The sequence below is a fragment of the Fragaria vesca genome, linkage group LG6, assembly GCF_000184155.1.
Source record: "Fragaria vesca subsp. vesca linkage group LG6, FraVesHawaii_1.0, whole genome shotgun sequence".
NCBI lineage: Eukaryota > Viridiplantae > Streptophyta > Magnoliopsida > Rosales > Rosaceae > Fragaria > Fragaria vesca.
The window spans coordinates 37,654,135-37,667,965 of record NC_020496.1 but is presented as its reverse complement, the minus strand read 5'-3'; the positions used below and the strand labels follow the sequence as shown (position 1 = coordinate 37,667,965).

Genomic DNA, 13,831 nt, shown 5'->3' with positions numbered 1-13,831 from the left:
CAAATGGAAACTAATAAAAGGAGAAGAGAACCTCAATCTTACATATACAACACTCCACCACCACTAGTGCTAGAGAGCTCAAGAACTAAATAGATACACACACCAATCAGCATAGTCCTAAGCTTAATCTAACCAGACACATTACTCTGTGCTGAGTAGAGGTCACCAGAGAACCCACTCTACTTTCTAAGCTTCATCATCTTGTGGTTAGTTCAGTTACATAGCTCACTCATACTATATCACATCATAAGCAAAGAAAACTATCTCATATCTCCCTACCTCTTCTCACTCGTCACAGAGCGATCTCATGAGCTCGCACGGTGAACCCCAGATTGGAAGATCGATCAAAGACTGAGCAAAATCTTCCTCTTCGGCGCGACACATTGCTTCCACGGTGTCACACAAGCTCGAAACCTCAGCAATGATCGATTCCTGCGCTTCGGCCTGCACCAAATAAAAGACTATCTCAATTCAATTTTGCTCACAAGTCAAGTCATTTAAACCACACAACCTATAACAAGCTTCTTGATTTCATCATATACACCAAGATACATAATTTCAAGGGCAGTTAAGAGCTTAATAAGTAAATCAGAGAACTGAATAATGTAAGAGAACCCTAAAGCCCCAAATGCACAATTGAACATAAATTTCTGAAATTTTCAAAACCCTAACCCCCAAATTCGTTTCAATTTCTCAAATTCCGCCACAATTGAATTACGAAAACTAACAAAACCTCAATTACCTGCAAGAGCAGCTCGTCCAGAACCGCCTCCGAGCACCGATTCCCTGCGACGGCAGAACTATCAAACGACGCCGTTTGGTCTCGTTCACGCTGCTCTAATCTTCGGCGTTGAATCTGGCTCGTCATCTCCTCCATTTCCTTCAACCTGTTCGATAAAAGCTCCCAGTGCTCAATCTCGGTCTGGTACTTAGTCTTCAGCTTCAGCAGAGCCTCCTCCCTCCACTCTCTCCGGCGGGCCTCGGCGGCGGCGTCCGGGAGATCCGCGGCGGAGGACGGAGGCGGTGGGGCGTCGTCGTCGAGGCGGCGCTTCTTCTTGTTGTACTTGTTGCGCTTGTAGACGAAGCCGTCTTCGTCGCGGCGGAGCTCCCATACGTCGTCGTTTTGGAAGGCCGCGGATGACGTTGACTCCATTATTGCGCCGCGAGCGGGAAAACCCCAAAATTTGAGAGAGCGAGCAAAAGAGAGTTGGTTTCAGGTGAAGACTACAATCCCCATTAAACCGGAATTTCTTTTTTAAGATAGGGAGACCTCAAAACGGCGTCGCACTGACGAACGACACCCCGTTTCACTTCTCTATTTTCTTTTATTTTATTTGGCAAATGAGTTTAAACAATGATAAAATCGCCCGGTACCATTTGATCGGGTGATATGGTCTTTTTAAGCATTTGAGTTTTTTTGTTTGATTAAAAAACAAAAACTGTGGAAAGTAAACAAAATTGATAAGAGCAGTTGCACCTATGGTGTAATTGGATAACCCATTTGCTAATTTCAGTCATTTCTTCAATGCATCATGGCAATATTACGTGACTAATTTGAAGGTCACACATCAACAGCAATTGCTTAGGCAATTGGGTTGCTGAAAATTACTCACTGATTTGCCTGGGCAATTTGTGTGGAGCCCACACGCACTTGGTTGTTTTATACAACTGAAATTTAATTATAATCGTGGATTGAAATCTAACGGTTCTAATTAAATAAAAACGATCATCGGTAATATAAACAGTGAATTAGCAGGCAAATTGCCTTCAATCGGTGCATTGATTAAAGGAATGCAATTACTAATTTTAGATAAATAGTGAATTAATAGTACTAATTTAATTGGTAAATCAGCAATTGTCATTATCCAATGGGTGCAATTGCTCTAAGGTAGTGAGCTACTTTGTAGGTTTCGCTTAAATTGGACGAAGATGTTAATAGAATTTAAGAAAAAGTTGACAATCGGGTAAATAAGGCCTTATTTGGTTCAAAGAATGGAAATGAATAGAAATGAGTTCTTTGAATTTTTTCTTTCACGTGAGAAATTGTAAATTTCCCTTTTCTAATTTTTTTTTTTTTTTTTTAATGTTTGGAAAAACAAGGAATGTAGCTAGAATTTACTTTAAAATTTAGGAGGAAAATGAATCTTTAGGATGGGGGAAGGAACCAATTTCCACCTAATTTTCCTTTGATGCGGAATCACTTTCCTTTCTCACTTTTTTCATTTTGGAAATGGAAATTGGAAAGGGTAATAAATAGAAGAAACGAGCAAGGGCCTCTACTGGGTTTATTCGAATGGCTAAACCAGTCTCACTGTCTCTTCTCTTCCTTCGCCCCACTACACTCTCCCGCCTTCTCCCTCACCCCCACCCAACTCTCACCCGCGCCAGAACCCGCCCCCTCCTCTCTCTCCCATGCCGCCCCAATACGCCGTCGTTTTCAACCACCTCCACTCCATTCCCTCTCCAGTACGACCTCATCATCAACCGCCCCACCCAGTCCTCCCTCGACCGCCTTCCCGCCCGCGCCGCCAATCCCGATAAAAACAACTCCTCCATTTCCGACTCCGATTCTTCGCCGGAGAAGCCCAACGAATTAGGCTTCGACAACTGGCTGGACCAGAAGCTCAGCGACGATCCGATGGAGAAGTCGAAGAGGAAGTACTACAACAAGAGGAGGAAGCGGATGTACGGCGGCGATTCGGAGGAGGAGGAGGAGAAGCGGCGGGAGGAGGAGAGGCTGGTGGAGCTGAAGCCGGAGGTGGTGGAGTTCAACACTTTGCATAAGAGAGAGGAGGAGCTTTACTTCTACGACACGTTTGCGTATCCGTGGGAGAAGGACAAGCATTACAAGATGGTGTACCGGCTCGAGAAGAAGTACTATCCTGATCAGTGTCTAGATAAGGCCTTTCTCGAACCCGGCGAAAAGAATCCACCTAATAAGAAGAAGATAGAGCATGATGATAAAGGAATGGTGTTCTTTGAGGAGGGGAAGGTGAGAGAACCGGTTGCGGCGAAAGATGTTAAGGAGAAGAAGGTGGAGGAGTTTTTCAAGTGTTTGAAGAAAGGCCCCAGTGAAGAGGAGGGGGAGCCGTATTTGCTGACGAGGAGTAGTGAGCTGCCTCCCAGGTGGGACGGGCCGTATGGGACTGTGGTTTTGGTGAACAAACCGAAAGGTGAGTGTTTGCGTGTTGTATTTGATTTACATTGTGGATTTTGTGGGATTTTGAAACTGATGGAAAGATAGGAATTGTATTTGCGTGACAGGATGGACATCTTTTACAGTTTGTGGGAAGCTGCGGCGCCTGGTCAAAGTGAAGAAGGTGGACATTTCGCTCTTGCTTTTAACTGTAGTTTGTTTTTGCTTATAAAATGTTCATGTGACTTAATCTGTGGTGCATTGCAGGTAGGGCATGCCGGAACGCTTGATCCGATGGCAACTGGATTGTTAATTGTATGTGTTGGTAAAGCTACTAAGGTTGTGGACAGGTAATTACTCTCTGTTGCTAGTTGGCCACATGAGAAAGAGTGTTTCTTTTTTGTGAAGTGAACACATTTCCAGAGATGTTTAAATATCTGTTATTGCAGCTATCAGGGTATGACCAAGGGTTACAGTGGAGTTTTCCGTTTGGGGGAGGCTACTTCGACTTGGGATGCTGATTCACCGGTTTGTTGATCTTTTCATAATTCATGGATATCTCAGTATTCTCAAGTTAACTGCATTCTGTTGCTTATTTAAACCTATAGACTAGAAAAGGGACTGTGACTTAAATCCCCTGTGAAATTCTTTCTGCAATCTCATTGATGTCTGGTGGATGACATTATTTGGTCTATTTCTGAGAACTACAGTTGTTGAGTTTATGATTAGTTCTTTTAGCTTACTACTTATATATGGTCTAAGTTTATCTGTGCATCACCCAATATGTAGGTCATTCAGCGCGAGCCATGGGAGCATATCAAAGATGAAGATATAAAGAAAGCTGCTGCATCCTTTTGTGGAGAGATATGGCAAGTACCTCCAATGTTTTCTGCCATCAAAGTAAGGATTTCTTCTTTTTGTGGCTATGTGCAGGACTAGTAAAAATGTAGCACAGGCATATTTCAGCTGAATTATCGCACATTCAAACTCTTACATTTCTTTTAAAACTCTTTGCCTTTGGCATAGTAACTCTCAGGATAGTTTTTGTTTGTCTTTGTCTACATTTACATTAATATATTTTATAGATAAGTACAAACTCAGTCATCTTCTAGGTTTATAACTTTTCTGTTCATAATCCTCCTTACCTTGCGACAGGTTGGAGGTGAAAAGATGTATGAGAAGGCAAGGAGAGGAGAAAGCATTGAGCTCTCACCCAGACGGATATCAATATATCAGTTTGATATTGAGCGCAGCTTAGATGACAGGTAAACCTAGTTTTATTGGTTTTATATAATGTTGCCTCTGTATAGATAATAATGCTTTTCTAATATCAAGTTTGATGGTTGCATTGTATTGCGTGCTTTCTTAGAGAACTGATTTAGAGTTCAAAACTATGTCAGCTGTCTATGCTACTCTAGAAGTTTAATTTCTTAAGTTCTGAGCCATATACTTTTCTTTTTCTTTTTTTTTTGCAGACAAAACTTGATTTTCCGGGTTACTTGCTCTAAAGGGACATATATTAGATCTCTATGTGCCGATTTGGGGAAAGCTCTCGGCAGGTATTCGGTTTTCAGAAGTCATTCTTGACTATGATTTCTCCCACTTCACTTTGCTATCTAAAGTTGATGAATTGAAGATGGGACCTATGTATCTATCTGCAACTGAAATTTCTTTGTCTGGTTTTGAGTTTGGCATTTTTGTAACTCCATGTGCACTTGTGCAGTTGTGCTCATTTAACTGCTCTTCGAAGAGATTCAATTGGTAAGAGATTTCATTCTTTGACTTTGAAGTGCTGATTGATAGTGTTTCTCATTCCATTGTTATATCGAGCAATTAGGCCATTCAGCTAGTTCAAACATCTGATACACTCTCTGTCATACTGCCCAGGGGAATATTCTGCAGATAATGCATGGGACTTCAAAGAGCTGGAGGATGCAATTACCAAAACGTATTTCTAGCTTAGCTATTTCATTCCGATTCTTTGTCTTAAAAGTTCTGAAGCTTTACAAGGAGGACAGTTTAGAAGATCTAACAATTTTTTCAAAGCTCAAATTCATTGAAATATACTAGTGTTGATTGTATGAGTCATGTACTGTTCATTATATAAAGAAATCAACATTGCTTGTACTCAAGTACGTGAACAGCAATTGTTTCAGACATACAATGCCTGGATGAGAATGTGAGAAAACCATGTTACATGCATATACTGGTGTGGTTCTTTAGCCTCCCTGCATTTCTATTCATTTAATCCACATGGTAGAAGACTCAAGATTATGCAACTGGCCCCTGCCTACCTCCATTGCTATTGCAGTCATGTTCGACCAACTAGGATGTGGCTGCCCTAGAGACAGCACTTTGTAATTTTCTCTTTGGTCTATTGCAGAAACTCAATTTTCTTTTCTGGTTTGATTTGAAAGGTCTCTACCATCCCTTTCTTGGCTTTATTTTGGTCAGGTTCTGACATTATGAATTCTCCCATAAGAAACAAGAGGCTTTATGATATCACAGCTGCAAAGCGGAACCAACTCCTATGTGAAAGACTTCTAAGCAAGCCTGGAAAGCATTCCACAAAAAGCCACGTGAAAAAGCTGATGAAATTCTGCTGCTCAGGGAGCCAACTTTGGGGAACGATTAACAGCTACTCAGTACATGTTTCTGATCGGTTCTTGGGCTGCGAATGTAGCACAACATATGTACTTGAAGTAATGATAGATAGAACAGCAGTAAGAACCATGGAAGATGGCGCGAATGGTCTCACAAAACAGCTCCAAGAAGCTGATTCTGGAATTTCCAGCTTTTGCTTATTTTATGGCTGACTTCTTGAGCTTGTAACATGATCTTTCCAGGGACTTTCTGGACGAATCTTGAGTTTACACTGTCCTATGACATCACATGTTGATGTGTAAATCAGTACCTCTGTGATAGGTACACATTAAGATTACGAAACAGTGCCTCAAAAACCCAAAATAGTTAGAAGTTTTCTGGAATAGCTGCTTCAAGGTGTCAACTTCTGGGGATTAGAAATTATGCTTCACTCCATCTTTTTGCATGATTCTTTCTCCAGAATTGCAGCATAACATCACAGCTCCAACATGGCGTAGGGCGAACAGAGAGAAAGCCCTGCAAGGAGCGGCGAATGGGCCTTGAAAATGCCACTAAGAAAGCCAAAATCTGAAATTCCCAGATTTTTGCATTGTGAGGGTTGACTTGCTCAATGAGTTCCATGTGCTTCCTTTGTAATTTCCGGGCAATGGAGCAGCTCAAATTGAACCTTGGCATCAGTAGTACATGTTCGAAGCCTGGGCCTTTGTTCAACATCATCAATAAATATAGTTCCTGCCAGGCTTCAAAGGAGAGTGCAACGCTTGCTTGCTGAAACCGATTATTGATTTTGCAATATGCATATTGAGCGAATGGTGGCTTCAGAGACCGTGAACCACGATGCTGGTTCCAATTTTGCTCTTTGTAAGGTGCCTACATGAAAAACTCTTCGAACTTTTGAACAACACCAAGCATGGCTGTGATCGCGCCCCCTTGTATAGAATTATGTATAAGCTGCTAGGCTATTTAATCATATACACGAGTAACATGACTAAAGCCTCTTGTTTCTTATGGAGAGAGGAACACGTTGTAGCTTGCATAAGTCTACCGGCTTTTGTTCCTTACTCCTTGCAGTTGGGGTTTTTAAACTGCACTTCTCACCTAAATTGTGTTGCCTAATATACCCAGCTAACCGTGAACTAGGTACCAAATAGTGTTTGGTAGGTTTACCGGCAACACAAGATGAATATCATTCATGTTAGATATCGTAATAGAATACATTGTCTTTCTAACCGAAGTGTTGTTTCCAGTGATAAGATTCTAGTTCTATTAATACTACATGCGACTATCCCAAGTGTAACACATGAAAATGACAGCCAGAGAAAGAAGGGGAGAACAAGAGAAAGAAACAGTTACTGTATATGTAACGGCGCAACTAGACTTGACTCCTTGAGTGGTACAAGTTCCTTCTGGCCAGTTTTGGCGACTATCCCCTAGGCCCTAACGTGCTTTGAATTTGGGGTATCAATTCCCATTTCCTCAAAATATGCTTTCTCTGCACCAGCCATTCGTGCTTGAAACATAGTCCATTCTCTTCTGCACCTCTCCCTCACCTGACACGAAAGTAATTCACATTTTTCAGGTTCTTATACCTGGAAAGATAATGTAAATTCACTAGAAATGCAAAGGCTATGCAAATATTGTTTATAGGAGTTCATGTTTGAGCAATTCTGTCTATGTGTTATCACACAAACACACAGTAAGAAAAGAGCAAGGACAGAGAGATGGTTACATACCCCTTCCCATGGCGCTCTCCCACTCTCTGCTTGCCCCTGATCAAAAACAGCAAGTCATGATCATATTTTATTAACAGATAAAATAAATGTATCAGTCAAGAATTTTGTTTTGGTGCCACTCATATAAACAAAGGTCAAAAGCTAGTGTTTACCTGGTTCCCAAGTGAAGGAACACTTTGATGGACAATCCACTGTGCATCGACGACTCCTATTTTCTCATGTGCAGGCTGTTTCCAAGCAAAGAACAAAGGTTGAAGGCTAAATCACAATAGGAAACAAGAGGGAGCTAAGGCACAAAGACAGGAAAAAAATGCTTTGAACCTCTACACAGCGTCTAAGCGCAAAATCCAGACCCCAACCATGGACCAGATCATTCTGCAAAAGAGAGGAAAATGTTTTCATGCTAGCCTTAGAGTAATCATTAAAGGACTTGGGATATCTTGAAAAGAAAAAGTATATATTATATACCTGAATCATATGCCAAACACAACGCCATGCATCCCGAGAAAACACAGGGGCCATAATTTCTACAAACCTGCACATTGGGAATTCATGGTAAGATGTTATAGCACCTATGTCCCACAGGTAGATGGTAAGATATTATTACATACGCTGCACAGGGTGGCAAATGCGGGTCGTTACACCAACCAGGTTTCTCCTCTGTCTGCCTATAGGAAGAGGTTCAAGAAAACAAGTGGTCAAGCAACATGAACAGAATATTATCATTTTTAATGAGCAAGAAAATTTGGCAAGCTTACATGTGAACTTGACTATCACCTCTCCGCTTTGTCATCTGCCATGTTAGCCCATTATTTGGTTCTAAACCGGGCTGTGATATTTCCAACCCATGTTTCCTTACTAATTTTATGTATCTGGTACAACAAAAATTTAAAGTCTAAATACACTAGTTCATTCCAGAAGTTGTTCTCAAATAAAGCAGCATAATGAATTCTCAAAACTCACTCCTCTGCGTTGAAGTGCTCCACACCGAGATCTTCATCCCAAATAAATATGTATTCATATGATGCCACAATGTCAGGATGCAAAAAACGCTTGGCGTACCACCTAAGAAACAGTTCAGTAAGCTTATGAGAGAACATAACCTCTGCAGGGCCTAGCAATATCTATTGCATTAGGATGAAAAGATTTAAGATATACAGATGTGCAATTCGTTTCTAACCATTTAGTTTGCTTCTGAATGCTCACATGGATAGCCCGCTTTGACCACTCAAACTCGTCCCATTCACTTGTTCGACCATCATAGTGAAATAAAACAATTGTGAAGTTCTCTGAGAACTGTACAACACACTTTTAGCAAGAGAAAGAAAAAGAAAGAGCAAGAACTGCAAATGAATTTCTAGAGAGAAGCAACCTTTTTAACAGCTGCATTTATATTCTTTTTCTGAGCATACCCTACAGTAAAGGTAACAAGATACTTTGGCTTGATGGTTAAGTCCTGCAAGTGCCACCTCCACAAGAAAAGGTTCAGATTAGAGAACGGATCTGAAACACATCACTCAAAGAAAGGGAGGGCAAAAATAACCAGCTTGGTAAACGCCAGTCACTATCAACCTCCACCTTGCCCCTCCTGGAAGAAGATAGGGAGGGAGGGAAGTTGAGGACCTGAGTACCAAAGGTGTTTCTTTGCACCACCAGTCAAAAAAGAAAAGTTGTTCCCGTAGGGATAAAGTGCACCATATTTTCTGAAAAAAATCAGTCTTGCGTGAATTATTTTCTATTTATAATCCCTTAATAGTTTTTACCAACTTCCCTTTCTTATGTGAAAAATGCTCACATTTGAAATTTGAAATTAACCTGAGGCCTACATAAAGTACTGAAGAGTCCCCCTTTTTAACATTTCAATACAGTTACGGAGTTGCTTATATTTAACCATTTCAATACAGTCATTACGAAAGGAAAAAGAAAATGTTGCAGGGTTCAATGACTATATACAAGAGGACTATAAACTCAAGCATTGTTTTGACAGTGATGTTATGATAGCAGATGCACACCTCACTGGGCAGACCCCACAATCGACGAAGATAAAAATCTGACTCAGATTCTACAATGCCAGGGGGTAGTCTTTCTGCCCCTGGAGGATTTGTTGGAACCCAGATCTGCATTATAATCAATGGATAGTAGTCAATGCCAGCACATTATTGTCAGGACAATTGTCACTGCCAATTTTTCAGTTAAACTTACAACATCATAATATCTTAAACAAAAGTGATCATCATCAGTACCATATTACTAGTATACCAGTGTATTAATCATTTAAATGTTTCTTAGAGTACCAGTGTAGGTATCATTGAACCCTAAAAACATTGTCCTCAAAAACACTATAAGGGAACTGGGTTACAAAAGCTACCATAATTCTGGTCAGTAACAAGCAATCTGCTTGGTATTACCATGAACTAGACATGTAATAGCAAAGCAGAGTACAAGGTTTCCATCTGCACAAGTACATTACAAAGGACATACCTTTGCATCATTAGGGATGTATTTTACAGAGGCATGTTTGTTCTCCTTCAAAGAAGACCAGGCATCGACCAGTGCTTGGGTTGAGAACCCCGAGTACTTCTCCTCTATGTATGAGAGATCAATTGAAGGAAAAAGGCTGGATGGGAGATTCATCTACAAGATTCAAGCACCATAACCAAGTCAGTGTTATTATGATCAGAACCAAATAAATTAGAACTTATTCAGAAACAAACCAAAATCCTTGCACCTTAGTCAACGAAATCGTCGGAAACGACACTCCTATAAAGAAGCCAAATACAATCGACACAAGAGCCGTTGCCACAAACTTCATTTTCTCTTTGGGTTTTCTTATATTCCCCCTGCAAGAAGGTCCATGTTACACAAACCACAGTGATCCTCCAATATTGTTGTAAGATCATGAACACAATGATCACTCAATAACAAACATTTCTCAAATAAATAGTTAGAAGTTCATACAATCGTGTAGGACTCCCCATATTCTGTCAAGTTCTATGATTCCACAATCACAAAGATCATCAGCTCCTACCACTTCAAACAATCAAGTACTTCTCTTAAACCCTGAAAAGCTCAAACCTTTGACAAAGTTTTGGGTTAAACCAACCAGAAAAGGTCAAACCTTTGGCTTAAACCCTACTGTGTGAATCAAAATTATTCAGCAACTGAGCTTAAACCCTACTGTAATTGGTAAAATTGCATCAAAATTAATGGGCAACGTGAATTAAAGCGTGAAATTGTTGAATTCAATTTGGGATTTATTCATACAAAGTAAATGAATCAGTAAGGGTAAGTAAACGTACGAGGTCATGGTTCAGAGCTTCAAGCTTTTGAAGTGGTGGACAGCGTTGACTTTCTGAATTGGTTTCCTCTGCGGATTGATCGAGATAAATGCAGGAGAAAGTCAGCAACTTTGACTCGTCACTTCTTAAGGAAAGTTTGGAAAGAAGAAGATGGAAGTTTGTTTGTGGGAAGCAGAAATTTGGAGAGGACTGTCGCAATCTTTGGTTTATGGCATTTTGGCACCAGGTGCCTCAAAAGCCATTCCTTTTTTAAATTTAAAAGGTCATCGGCAGCCCCGGACTAGGGCTGTTCCTCATATTGGTCCAAGTGTCCAACTGACTAAGGTCGTTTTAGCCCTGCACCGATAACTTATTCAAAACAAACATAAGCCTTGCACCTTTAGGCTTGGTCCAAGTGATGCCTTGTTCCTTGATTATTAAAAGACATGTCTAATTATAAAGCCTTCGAACCGTGAGGTGGAAATTCTAATAACAACAAAGAGTATGGTCTTTAACTCAATCAAATTAAAAAGAGTGAGAGAAGATCGATAATTTACTAATCTATAGATCAGACACTCTACAACCGAATACAAACATTACTAACAAATATACCATGTTCTCCATCATTGTTTACTAGGATATTATGTTTACTAACATTGTTATGGGCATCGTCGCCAACAATCGGAAGGTAAAGCGAGGACTATAGCAACCTTCATACTTCATACTTTCAGTGCTCGTTTGTTTGACAGTATTAGGTGGTACTACCTTATATAAGAGCTGTTAGCATGTTTGTCCCATGTTTAGTGGGAAGCGGTGCAAATATTAATGGGCCTAGCTAACACTGTTTTCTCTTTTCAACTTTTCTCTTTTCAACCTTCTTAGGGGGTGCTATTCTGAGTACTCATCTTTGGTGTCTCAAGATAACACCTCCTTTCTCTCAATGAGTCTCATCCTCCATTCTCTTATTTACACACTCTCTCATCTCTATCTTCTTTTTCTTCCTCACTCACATCTTGCTCATCCATCACAAGATTATAGTGGGTCTTTGTTCTTTGGGTACTGTGTGTATCTAATCTGGGAGATACAAGGCACTGTCAAACTGAACCAGCAGTGGGTTCATGAGATTTTGTTGGATTTGATTCATCCAAAGTTTGGGTATTGACAGTAATAGATGGGCAAGCAGAAATTTGCCGACTTTGATCGATCTAGATCTGAGCAATGCATGCATATGATGAACAAGGACGAACATGTACGCGGGTTTCCAATGAAATTGCAAGTTATGGTCTTAATTTTGTTGTGAAATGTGGTGGTGTTGGAATTTAGTCAATTTACAGAAGTGAATTGGAAACTGAGGTCCTGTGGTTTGTTGTGTCATTAGTTAGAGTGGGAGATCAAATTTTTTCATGAAGATGATGATTAATGGAAGCTTTCCCTTCTCTTTTCTCCATAATACATATGAAACAGAAACAGAAACAAGCTAGAACCAGAAGTTTACTCATTCACCCCCCAAACATTGCACAAAATTAGTGCATCTTAAGCTCACTCCCACAAGTCTAGGACAGTATTAGGATTTAAGGAGGTCCATAATACTCTGCATAACAAACGTGCATAGTAGCCAATCTCTTCAAGTAGTTATCAGGTGGGAGTTTTGGGGAGTTGAAGCACATTATATAATGTATCCTCTGCGTTGCGCTGATCTGCGTATCGACGCGAACGTACTCCTCATTGGTTCCACGTGTATTTGTCATTTGTCAATTGAGCCCCTTCCTCTTTCTTTGGTCCACGTATATTTCTTTTTATCACCTAGCGGTTTCATTGGTTCAACGCTAGCCGCTCAATGAAGTGAGCCGTAGAGGATCAGGGAGACTTCTATGTAGTAGGGGTAATGGTGTAATTGCGCGATGATAACCTATTTTCTACCCCCATAAAAACACCGAAGCCTTGCACAAATGCATTCTTCTCTCTCCCCTTCTTCAATTGCCAGAAACCAGAGAACTTAGATTTGAACAAGACGGAATTGGATCAAGAGAGGGTATTGCATCTAACAAAACCCTTTGGTGTTAACCAACACACCCTTTGTTGGTCCAATTGTTTTCTTCTTCTTCTTCTTCAATCTTTTCTATTGATTTGGTGGTGGTTCTAATTGAACAAGTTGGAGTTGGATCAACAAAAGGTTTGCTCTCAATCAAATAACCCTATGTTGTATATCAACATACCCTTTGTTGGTCCAATTTCTACCATGTTCAATGTGCACGATTTTGTGCAAAGCCCTTTCTAAGTGGTTTGTGATTACGGCAGATAAGTATAAGGTCCTCAACGGGCGATTGAAAAAATGTTTCCCGGAATAAAAAGCACAAAGCCATCACTTGGACCAAGCCCAATACAACCCACCTAAATACCCCTCTCGTTTCCCTCCCACCTAAACACATAATATAGCTGAAACCCTGAAATTCATAACACACCGCAACTGTTTCAAGCACATTTCGTCCCGCACATGGTTCTTGGTCCACGCGCCGTCCTACTCACCTAGGTATCCTGATCCCCGCGCCACCCTACTCATCCAGGTTTCGGCCGATGCTCGCCCTCAATCACCTCCAACCCGTTCAATCACCCCCAGGTAATTCTCTTGTTCATTTCGTCAATTGTGAGTCTGTTAGTTGATGATGTTTGCTTTATGGTTCAGTTCAATGCATTTTGCTTGTTCATTTAATTTCTGAGTTTTGTTATTGATCTGTCATGCTATTAGATATCATGTAATTTTAACCTCTCGTCTCCTCTTGTTCATATAATATACTGAGCATTGGTTGAGTTGATTTCAGAAAAATTGTGTTTTCATAGACATGTTCTTCTGGTTTGTTTTCTTTAAGAAATCACAAAATCAGCATTGAGTCTGGCTCCTGTTTGTAATTATAAGAATAAGCATTGCTTGTAACTTATATTTCAGGAGACGTTAAACTCACAAGAGCAGGACCTTTGGCGTGAAGCATGATAAAAAAGAGAAGTCGTTTGGCGTGAAGTATGGTAAATATGTGAAAACATTTGGCGTGAAGGACGGGGACAGAGTGAACATGAACAAGTTC

At 40.5% G+C, this 13,831-nt stretch overlaps 2 protein-coding genes across 2 annotated transcripts; one reads left to right on the top strand and one right to left on the bottom strand.

The window, feature by feature from the left end:
• Positions 1 to 2,293: 2,293 nt before the first annotated feature.
• LOC101305973 lies at positions 2,294 to 5,225 on the top strand. The gene is made up of 9 exons (XM_004306333.1): positions 2,294 to 3,173; positions 3,265 to 3,320; positions 3,404 to 3,486; positions 3,586 to 3,664; positions 3,926 to 4,036; positions 4,292 to 4,401; positions 4,612 to 4,695; positions 4,860 to 4,897; positions 5,024 to 5,225. Exons 1-9 carry the CDS (start codon positions 2,294 to 2,296, stop codon positions 5,092 to 5,094), a joined length of 1,512 nt encoding a protein of 503 aa, XP_004306381.1. The 3' UTR covers positions 5,095 to 5,225.
• A 1,686-nt stretch (positions 5,226 to 6,911) lies between these two features.
• Positions 6,912 to 10,901, bottom strand: LOC101309467. Its single transcript, XM_004304620.1, has 15 exons — positions 10,773 to 10,901; positions 10,432 to 10,548; positions 10,202 to 10,313; positions 9,955 to 10,107; positions 9,486 to 9,590; positions 8,846 to 8,929; positions 8,654 to 8,769; positions 8,437 to 8,538; positions 8,232 to 8,345; positions 8,085 to 8,141; positions 7,942 to 8,008; positions 7,795 to 7,848; positions 7,626 to 7,700; positions 7,474 to 7,509; positions 6,912 to 7,290 (listed from the first exon to the last, which is right to left on the bottom strand). The coding sequence occupies exons 2-15, from the start codon at positions 10,449 to 10,451 to the stop codon at positions 7,171 to 7,173; spliced, it is 1,215 nt and encodes a 404-aa protein (XP_004304668.1). The 5' UTR covers positions 10,452 to 10,548; positions 10,773 to 10,901; the 3' UTR covers positions 6,912 to 7,170.
• Between the last annotated feature and the right edge of the window lie 2,930 nt (positions 10,902 to 13,831).

Coding starts and splice junctions, on each gene's coding strand:
- LOC101309467 (XM_004304620.1), bottom strand. CDS start 10,451: ATGGGGAGTCCTACACGATT. Junction 10,314..10,431: donor ATGGGGAGTCCTACACGATT/GTATGAACTTCT, acceptor ACCTTCTTGCAG/GGGGAATATAAGAAAACCCA. Junction 8,142..8,231: donor GGTGATAGTCAAGTTCACAT/GTAAGCTTGCCA, acceptor CTCTTCCTATAG/GCAGACAGAGGAGAAACCTG.
- LOC101305973 (XM_004306333.1), top strand. CDS start 2,294: ATGGCTAAACCAGTCTCACTGTCTCTTCTCTTCCTTCGCCCCACTACA. Junction 4,037..4,291: donor CAATGTTTTCTGCCATCAAA/GTAAGGATTTCT, acceptor ACCTTGCGACAG/GTTGGAGGTGAAAAGATGTA. Junction 4,898..5,023: donor TCTTCGAAGAGATTCAATTG/GTAAGAGATTTC, acceptor CATACTGCCCAG/GGGAATATTCTGCAGATAAT.